The following is a 10,595-nucleotide window of genomic DNA, read 5'->3' as shown; positions in this document are numbered from 1 at the left end:
ATTATTTAAATAAATACAATTTGATTGAACATTCAGCTGACTTAGATTTTACGACAATGACTCGCCCAATTCTTCAGATATCTTCTAGCTAGAAAGGATAGCAATGGGCATGATTTCACTTAAATTTTTCTGCCCTGTCAACTCATGATTAAGTCTGCAGTCATTTCTAATTGGAGTGGGATTCATGGTGTACAGAGAAGTGCTGCAAAATGTTCTTATGTCTCTGTGTGGAAAGAAACACTGCTTTTCATGACTAATTTGGATCGAGTGGAATGACGAAGTGTATCATCGGCTTTTTGGCAGTGTATGTATGAACTGGTACTGGTTTCATTAGCCTTAGTGTTTCCCTGCTTCCTACTTACTATGTGTGCCACTGTGCTGGTCATCTCTGGCGGCTGAGAGGAAAGGACAGGATGGATTGAGCTGGTGCTACTGTACTTTTTAATAAAAAATAATAATAATTTCAGCGTCGGACACCGTCAGGACGTCTGGTGAAACGAAACATGTTAGGTGCACACAGCCTGTGTGTCTTCCATTAAATGCGGAAGACACATTTTCGATTGAATGCATTCAGTTGTACAATTGACTAGGTTTTTTCCCCCCTTTTAACTAGGCAAGTCAGTTAAGAACAAATTCTTATTTACAATGACGGCCTACCGGGGAACAGTGGGTTAACTGCCTTGTTCAGGGGCATATTTATTTTATTTTATACCTTGTCAGCTCGGGGATTCGATCCACCAACGCTCAAACCACTAGGCTACCTGCCGCCTCTCGGAGCAATGTTTATTAACTCCAAATGTTATCAAATCAAAGTTTATTGGTTGTGTACACAGATTTGCAGATATTGCCGGTGCAGTCAATGCTTATGTTTCTAGCTCAAAACAGTGGAGAAATATCTAGAAATACAATAATGCACACAATCCCAAAAAAGTAGCTAGAAACAGGGCAACCGTGTCTGTCGGCACCATCTTGTCGATCATTTATATTGGTACGGTAGCAAAGCAAAACACATATTCAACCTCAAGACTTGGCATTGCCAAACAATGATCGTAAACCTTAAATGTATAAAGCATTGGCTCATTGGAAAGATCTTATTTACCTTAACCTCATTCATATTTTGCTAAACATTTTTTTTAATGGATCGTATATGTGGTATTGACAATTTTGCCACTGGCTTAGTCATACAATGGACTATATACCTGTCGAACCTAACCGCAAAGACTGTGCTTGGCCACAGCCCTCAAAGAATAGATTGGAGTGTGGATCTCGTTCATCTTTCAATCACCCACGTGGGTATATGCTTGTAAAAACCAATGAGGAGATGGGAAAGGGCGGGACTTGACGCAGCACGTCAAGCGTATAAAGTAGTTGTATTTTAGTAGATGAAATGATTGAATGACATGTATGTGTACATTTATTTAGCAATACGGCCAGTTTGGTCGGTATGTAAGGGGCTTAATGTAGTGTCTGATTTCAGCTAGCGATTCTACTTGGATTACATTTTAAAGATGCACTATACCGAATTCGCTCCGCCATTGCCTGGTTGCTAAAATTCTAATAGTTAGCTTAATTTCAGTTTGTGACAAATATCCTTGCTTATAGTGTAGAGAATCATTGTAGCATCAAACCGATGTGAAATATATTTTCCGTAACCAAAAATATTGTATTTTCAGCTGTTGGAAGCTGGTGTACAAAACCGAAAGTGAATGACGTAAAAACGAAACTTTAAAATGGAAATCATAGAAAAGTGCACGTAGAACTGATCTACCGCTCCTTAGACTTCCTTTGAATGAGAATGGCAGATCTATAACACATATTTCTATGTGGAATTTTCAGTTGGTTTGACACTAGTTTTAATTTGTTTTAAAATCAAGACTGCCTGTTTTTGGTTTGAAGGGCTACTAGTCATGCAAATATGGTTTGAGCAGTAGCGCAACCGTAATAATGTTTACAATGTGTTCAGTGTCCGGCAAAAGGGATCCATATTCCTCTGAGCTTTCTTAAGCCGCTTGATAATTATCACGTCCTCCTGGCCTCTTCACGCCATTAAACCAATGAGGTTTTCTCTGAGAAACATAAAGGACGTCTTCAATTGCAGGGACGCGTCACATTTTCTGGTTGAGCCGTGCTATTTTGACGTTTTTTTGTGAGTTAGTGGCATGGGAGTCATGGAGAGGGATTTGCGACGTTGATGATTATGCTTGTTTTTTGGAAAAGGCTGAGGGGCCTGTTTTTTAATTTTCTTTATAGAGGATTGGTTTACCGCCTATCGTTTTTCGGGTGAATGACGATTAAAACCTAACTGATAGACTCTCAATGACCATTACGGAGAACTGAACCTTTCTGGGAAATCTGAAGGCATATGGTAATATCCTCATCGGTTTTACCGTCCATGCAGTGTTGGTCTTATCCAACTGCCTTTTTACAGCATAGCAGGCTGGATAACACGCTCAATATAATGCTGCTGACCTCATCCCATAGTGGCTGTTTGCCTCGACAGATTCCCTAATTCAAGACATTACCATAGGCTATGCTGTAATACATTTCCAATGTTGATAATTTTGTGAAGTTACCACTACTTCTGATGAAATCCCTCTTTCTCAGGTAGTATTTGTTCCTGACCAGTTGTAATTGCATTCCCTTGCATTCCCTTTCTTGTGACCAAATATGAGTAAAACATGTTTAATTTAGCTGACCGGTTTGGCAGGAATTTCTCAGGAAGTTTCACTGAATGACACACTGGAACGCGTTGCACAGGCTACAACAGGCAACTCGTTTGCATTGCAGTAACACATTCTCATTTACAGCAACGACCTGGGGAATAGTTACAGGGGAGAAGAGGGGGGATGAATGAGCCAATTGGAAGCTGAGGATGATTAGGTGGATGGAAGAAAGCCAGTATCACTTCCTCAAAATAGTCAGAATGAATCTAAGATGCCCAAAGAAATCTGTAATTAATTAGGATTTTTTTTGACGAGGATGTTTTAGTCGCAAAATTTTACATCTAGCTACGGCAGTGGTTCCCAAACTAGGGGTCATATGAAAATGGGGTTGTGGGAGAATTTCCAAAATAATGTTTTTATATATCATCTTTATCTTAAAATCGTTGTAATGTGGTTAACCCTAAAAATCTAAATGAAGTATTGAAATCTTAAAGATCAATTCAATCAGTGCCCTTAGATCGTGGGCAAAGGGCGCACTTGACTGTGGCTCTTGAATCGGAATGATTCAAGTGTGGCCTTTCGAACTGTCGTGTGACCGAGTGCTGCAGACAAAGCATTCACAGGTGTTTTGGTTCCTGACTCGAAGGGAATAAATACCCTGCCGTCTCACTCAGAGCGTTAAAACTCACGGTACCCTTCGGCAGCTCATATCTGTGTGACGCTGAATTCATCAGTGCTCTCGTCTGCATTAAAACCAAATATCGATCCAGGTGGGATGTGACCGCAGAGATGAGGTGCGCGCTGTTGACCCCATGCCCCCTCACTTTGAGAAGCTCTGACATGCATCAAACACCCATCTCATCAGTGGTGGTGAGATGAGACATTGTCAGACTCATTTGCAATTGACTGTCCTAGCCCCACATTAAAAGTATGTATCGTGAGTTAAGACAATCAGAAATACTGTTAGAATGTTTTGTAATTGACTGCCATAGCCCCGAAAATAAATAAATAAATAAATAAATGAATAAATAAATATATATACAAAAAATGAAACTTTGGCTGTTAATTGCATACAATTTTTTTGCGTGGTTCCGCAAGAATTTTCACATCAAAATGGGTTTGTGGACGACAAAAGTTTGGGAACCCCTGAGCTGAGTTGTTTGGTGCAGTGTTTCTCTCAAGTAAAACCAAAGACAGATCCTCTGGGTAGGTCTGTCTCACTGTATTCTGCAGTAGGATTGGAAAGAGATCAATCACCGAAGCTGTGTATCCTGTGTTAGTGAACATTGTCGAAATGAAATCCACAACCCTAAATCATGACGAACTCACTTACAAAACTCTGTTTTGGACGAGACTGACTTTGACCAAAATCATCCTCTTTATACTTTGTAATCAATTTTGATAGTAGATTAAATGTTTCTGATTAATATCGATGCCACAGAGGCTGTTTTCTATCCGATGATAAGTTGTTTATTGCCTTCAGTTGCTCTTTAAGAACCTACATTTCTTGTCCCAGTAACAGGCAGATGGGCACAGATCCACTTGCTCTCCGTTCCCACTTTACTCTTAGAATAGAGCCCATTTAAATTAACTTCAAATCTCAAGCGCCTAATGGCAAATGGCCCTTACCCTAACGGCACTTTGAGCCTTAAGTAAAGATGAGGTTAGGGTCCAAAATCTACATCCCACCCTGCTCTTACCTCTATTTTCTCACCCAATACTCCTGTTAGGGTGCTGTTGAGGGGGGGGGGGGGGGGGGGGGGGTTTAACTATAATTACGTTGTGTAAATTGTTTAAAGAAACCATCTTGACACAGCTGCAGACTTGGGGGAGTTTGTATAAGGTCTTGGTTCAAAATTAACATGTGAGGAGTTTCCTCACAATGAGACGGTTGGACCTGTGGAAACCAGGAAAATGTGATGAGGGAAGAAACCCTGGCATTTACATGTAAAACACGATGGTCGACGGTAGTGGATTGGAAGGGTTAGACCGAATATTCACTTACACTGGCAGTGTTTAGACTTGAGGTAACATTCTGCCAAATTACACCGTAAGTTGCCATGGGGCACAGTTTTCTGCCAACGTCCCGTCACCTAAATGGTGTTCTTGATCATCATTTTTAAAATATAAAAATCATTCATTATTAACAGTGCCTGTTGGATGGGCGTTATGTTTGAGCATGCCTGTTCTTTTTGTAAGACTAAAAAGGATTTTGACAAATGTAGTAGGCTAGTTAAGAGGCCAGAGTCTCCCCTGCTGTACGTTTTAATTGTCTTGGCTCAGTCTTCACTTCAGTCAGCAAAGAAATAACCATTTATGCTTAGCAGAGATTAAAAAAAACATTATGCTCTAGACCTGTGCCATTATACTTCAAGTCAAAGATTTCAATCTCGCAAAATGGTTACGCACAAGGTTTTCTCTTGTTCATACAGCAGCAGCCCCGGATACAATTCATCAAGACTTGCGGAGGTGTCAGACCTATAAATCATTGCCCCTTTTCACACACCGTACACCCCCCCCACCCCAAGTTCCCCCCTCTATCACCGGTTCTGTTGCTGCAATCCCTTTGTTGTGCTGTAGCTTTGAGCCACCTGTCACCTGAACAATTATTCTGTAATGATATTAAAGCCTTGGACCTGGTCCAATTGGATTCATTCCTATGACCCGCAATGTTGACACAACCCCAGTTTCTTCAAAAAAGTTAATAATGATTATATTAGTTATAGATTTTGTATTAACCACGTTTACAATGTATCTGTACAAGAGGCAGACTGCAGACTCTTACAATGAGCGTAATTGAATAACTTATTGACTGTATGTTTGTTTGTGTAACTCTGTTCTCAACTGGCCTACCTGGTTAAATAAAGATCAAATAAACGATAATCGTCTCTCTCTCTCTGTCTGTCCCTCTCTCTCTGTCTGTGTCTTTCTACAGGACCCCAGAGCAATGCCCCAGTGTGGTGTCTCTCCTGTCAGAGAGCTACAACCCCCATGTGCGCTGCGGAGCCGCCATGGCCTTGGGTATCTGCTGTGCCGGGACAGGCAACAAGGTAAGTGCCCCTCTCTTCCTTATCCGACCCTACCTCGCTCCCGTCCTCACTTCTCTGTGAACAAGCTGCCAACTTCATTGTCCAGTCCAAAATAAACACTTCTTAATTCAGCCTCGTGATTCTGAGATAATCAAAAGGGTCTATGCAATATTGGGAAAGCGCCTTCTAGTCAGCTCCTCCCGGTTCCGAGCCTGCCGTAACGGCTCCGAGCCTGCCGCACCATGCGTGTAGCAAAACAAACAGATACCACTGTATCCTACCTGGGAAGCTGCCCCCCGGAGGAATTTCTAGCAGCTGTTAGTGTCTTATCAGACTGAATAACGTGGCAGGACTCTGAGGAAACCGCTCTGCTAGAATAGGGGCCATGATCATGCCTGGCACACAGCGAGAATCACAGCCAGGATAGGATTTAGCGTGGCTCCTATGTGGAGACTGGGCTTAGAGGGGCTCCAATCTGAACCAACGCTGTTGAAGCATTCAACTCTTAAAATCACATTTTATTGGTCACATACACATATTTAGCAGATGTTATTGCGGGTGTAGTGAAAATGCTTGTGCACTAGTTTTTTTTACAGGGAGATCCTAGAATGTGCCTGTTTGACCAGTGGCCAGAGTCTCTATTTTTGGAATGCTTGTTAAAGACATGCTTCACCAATGTTGATACCCTGGAAGGATGACGCCCGCCTATCCCTGCTGACCTCTGTTGGGTCATATAATGAAGACTTATATCTGGCCCACACAATATGCGTTGATGGCAATTTTCCTTTTTCCTCATTGCCATTTTTGTTCTTTGTAGTCCCTTGTCTGTCACCGATACTGATGTCCTATGCTGAGCACAGGGGTTCATCTGAAATGAAAAGCCTTCAGTAGGGTTAACTACTAGTCCACGCTGCTAAAACAACGGCTTCTCTGTCAGAAAATGTTATCCTGAACCACAAAATGTAAACGCAACATTTTCAAAGATTTTACTGAGTTACTATTCCTAAGGTCAATCAGTCAATTGAAATACATTCATTCATCTGTTGATTTCAAATGTTGGTCACAGATTTTTTTTAGTGGCATGGATCAGAAAACCAGTCAGTATCTGGTGTGACCACCATTTGCCTCATGCAGCGCGACACATCTCCTTCTCATACAGTTGATCAGGCTGTTGATTGTGGCCTAAGGAATGTTGTCCCACTCTTCAATGTCTGTGCGAAGTTGCTGGATATTGGCGGGAGCTGGAACACGTTGACGTACACGTCGATCCAGAGTGTAATAATTGAAATACAATGCCTGACATACATTTGATATATTGCGCAGTTCGGTTTCTGTTTGGTTGGCATATCGCCACTGAGCTGTACCCTGTCGGCCAGACGAGGACATTGTGGTCAGGGAAAGAGGGGGGGAGAAGACGCTGCCGCCAGGCCCAGAACTGCTTAACGATGTGGACTGGTCACTCTCAGGTGCCCAAAGCCCAAACAGAGTCACAGCCCATTACACCTGGGCCTTGGTGCCCAGAGGGAGAACGTTCTAGTCCTACACTGGACTGGGCCAGACCAGGACTCCAGTCTTCACACAGCCAGTCCTCCAGTACATTTAGCTCCGTCCTTCGGTGAGTGGAATGGTGTTGTGGCTGGAGAAGTGGGTCAGCTAGCTATTACATATGGAGCTCATACTCTCTCATTTATACATCCTGGGGGTTTGGATATTATTTTTTATTGCCCTGTAATTTTGGGTTTTTGCTGACTGGTATTGGGTAAAAACATGCAGAGGAAAGCGAGTTGGATTGGAACCTATTTCACGCTCCCTATCCGTCAATACAAAGGTGTGCGTCGTCATGAAAATTTATGCGACATGCAATTTTGGGGGTTTGACGAATTGGGTAGAAAATGCAGTCTGCGTGAGAAGCCACTTTTTAAATGTATTTTTACCAGCCTCGTGTAAACATTCAAATGATTCATTCTTCTGAGTGACTATGCAGTCCTTTTCACGCTTGACATTAGATATTCTATACATTTCAAATAGACAAATAATAGCAGCTGTTTTGTTTGACTCAATCAATATATTTAAACCTCTGACAGTGTAGAACTTTCATCAAGCCCGAAGGAGTGATGTCACCCTTCAGTACTACTGAGGCCCCTGTATGCCATGTGCTGCATCAGCCAGCTCTGCTGATTGAACTTAATACTCTCAATTGAAACCTCAACTGACTACGGTTGAGGTTGTTGGACCCGTTTTGAAATGGACCTGGGTCTTTCCCACCCGAACACGATCTACATAAATAATTGTTTTAATATTAATACCTGTTCCAAACGGACCCGAGGACAACTAGACTGGTTCCGTATAGACCTGGTCGGATCCAGACTCTATCCGAGGTGAGGGAAGCAGTAGAAAAGTACATTTGTAAGTTACTTTATTAACCAGAGCTGATGAAGCGCAAGAGAGGGAAACTCTAGCAGGCGGAGAAATGGCCTTGCGGTGTGTTTACTGTGAGCAAGTGGCACGGGGAGGGAGATTCAGAGAGACGTCAATCAATGCTAAAAAAACAGAAGAAAATATCAAGCATACCAAGCCGACTCATTTCTAGCTTGTCATAGCTAGATTATTTATTATAAAATATGATTACGTAAGACCCGTCTTGACTGCATCAAGCCGATTTTAGAAGCAAGTTAGCTAAGCTAGCTAGCTAGGCTAATTGAGACTGCATGCGCTTCCTCCTTGTCCTACAGTTAAAAATAACAACTCCATTCAGATTATTAAGTAGCAACCTACCTGTTGGCTCTTGGTTGTTGTAGCGTGTCTTTCATTACATTTTTTTTATTCCATTTTAATTCCGTTTTACGTTGATTATTTTGTGCTTGTATTTATTATGGATCCCCATTAGTTCCTGCCAAGGCAGCAACTATTCTTCCTGGGGTCCGGCACAATTTAGGCAGTTATACAATTTTAAAAACGTTACAATACATTAATTACAGAATTCACAACACACTGTGTGCCCTCAGGCCCATACTCCACTACCACATATCTACAACACAAAATCCATGTGCACGTCTGTGTATAGTGCGTATGTTATCATGTGTGTATGCATGTGTCTGTGCCTGAGTCATAGCTCTACGTAGTGCTGTGTGCCTCCCATAGTCTGTTCTGGACTTGGGGACAGTGAAGAGACCTCTGGTGGCATGTCTTGAGGGGTATGCATGGGTGTCCGAGCTGTGTGCTAGTATTTTAAACAGACAGCCCTATCTTCAGCTTGTCAACACCTCTTACAAAAACAAGTAATGATGATGTCAATCTCTCTTCCACTTTGAGCCATGAGAGATTTACATGCATGTCATCAATGTTAGTTCTCCCTGTACTTTTAAGGGCCAGCCGTGCTGCCCTGTTCTGAGCCAACTGCAATTTTCCCAAGGCCCCCTTTTGTGGCACATGACTGAACAGTAGTCCAGGTGCAACAACCAGGGCCTGTAGGACCTGCCTTGTTGATAGTGTTAAGAAGGCAGAGCATCGTTTTATTATGGACAGACTTCTCCCCAATTTCCACATTATTCATTAGATAGTCTCCTAACTTGCTTTGCCACACACAGAGGCCCTATGACTGTTATGCCGCTTTGACGACTTGTGATTGGCCGACAACAACAAGCTATCTACACACGCCACTCTGCAAAGGTTATTCTCGTTGAGCAGTGGCGACGTGCTATTACTTTTTAAAAATCGAATTATGAATTTATTAGTAATTTTTTGCCACCTTTTTCTCCCCAATTTTGTGATATCGAATTACGATCCAATTACAATCTTGACTCATCAATGCAACTCCCCAGCGGGAAGGGGGAGCCCACTTAACCCGTAAGCCAGCTGCTCCAATGTGTCGGAGGAAACACAGTTTAACTGACAACCCGAAGTCACCCTACAGGCGTCCGGCCCTCCACAAGGAGTCGCTAGAGTGCGATGAGCCAAGGAAAGCCCCCCCCCCCCCCCCCCCCCCGGCCAAACCCTCCCCTAACCCGGACGACACTGGGCCAATTGTGCGCCACCCTATGAGACTCCCGGTCACGGCTGGTTGTGACACAGCCTGGGATTGAACACGGGTTTGTAGTGACTCCTCAAGCACTGGGATGCCCCCATACTGTTAATGTCTTATCCACAACTCTCTGTCCATCGCCGTGGTAATCTGGGAAGCCAAAACGTTCCCTACCACTCCTTATCATACAGAACTAGTTCCCGGCTGCACTTCACTAAAGGATCGTTTTGAAATGCGCCAGTAAAGATTTGAATTTTGATTACAATGTCCTCATAGGCTCTAGTTGTTTAGCCTGAAATGTTTTTTTCCCCAGATCAGATTTACCCAATAAGAGGCATACAACGCAGTGTAGGTCTAGCCTATAGGCCTAGTTTGTTTAAAATGTATTTTTATTATGTATTCATTCGGGTTCACAGTGCGGACCCAACCAAGGTCCCTGTACCGAACGATTTGTTACGAATACGTGTACCGTTACACCACTACCGCCAACCAATCAGGAAGGGGATGTGGTAGCCAGGGCTCCACCAGTGCCCCTCCTACGCCATCGCTCCCCACACGCCACAGCTCTCCGCTCTGCTTGCCCTGGCAAAGATTCTAAAACCAAAGATAACAGATTCTGAGTTCAGTTCTTAAAGCTTTTTGTTTTGTGTAGTTTTCAGGGGATGCTCACTCATCCTTTTATATGGTTTTAATATGCAGAGTGTAAATAAATAAATCATTTTAAGGACAATAAGGTTTCAGTCTATGAATCTGATAGAGATCTGAAGTGATTGTAGGCCTCATCTTGGATCCTCAATGCTGAATGCTAAGGTTTTTCCTGGTACAGCTGAGCCCACCCCTGGTAAGCGTGCCAAGCGGTTGAGCTAGCACCCTCTGCCAGCG

General features: G+C 42.9%; 1 protein-coding gene across 3 annotated transcripts in view; it reads left to right on the top strand.

The window, feature by feature from the left end:
* Positions 1–10,595, top strand: part of psmd1 (proteasome 26S subunit, non-ATPase 1) — a 60,976-nt gene that overhangs the window by 32,816 nt on the left and 17,565 nt on the right. For all 3 annotated transcript variants that reach the window (XM_039000774.1, XM_039000775.1, XM_039000773.1), the window contains exon 17: positions 5,599–5,713. In XM_039000774.1, coding sequence (XP_038856702.1) covers positions 5,599–5,713 — 115 coding nt within the window. The remainder of the gene's footprint in view (positions 1–5,598; positions 5,714–10,595) is intronic.

This window comes from Salvelinus namaycush, chromosome 9 (genome assembly GCF_016432855.1).
Source record: "Salvelinus namaycush isolate Seneca chromosome 9, SaNama_1.0, whole genome shotgun sequence".
In the NCBI taxonomy this organism is placed as follows: Eukaryota; Metazoa; Chordata; class Actinopteri; order Salmoniformes; family Salmonidae; genus Salvelinus; species Salvelinus namaycush.
Note: the sequence above shows the minus strand (reverse complement) of the source record. Positions and strands in the feature narration are given on the sequence as shown.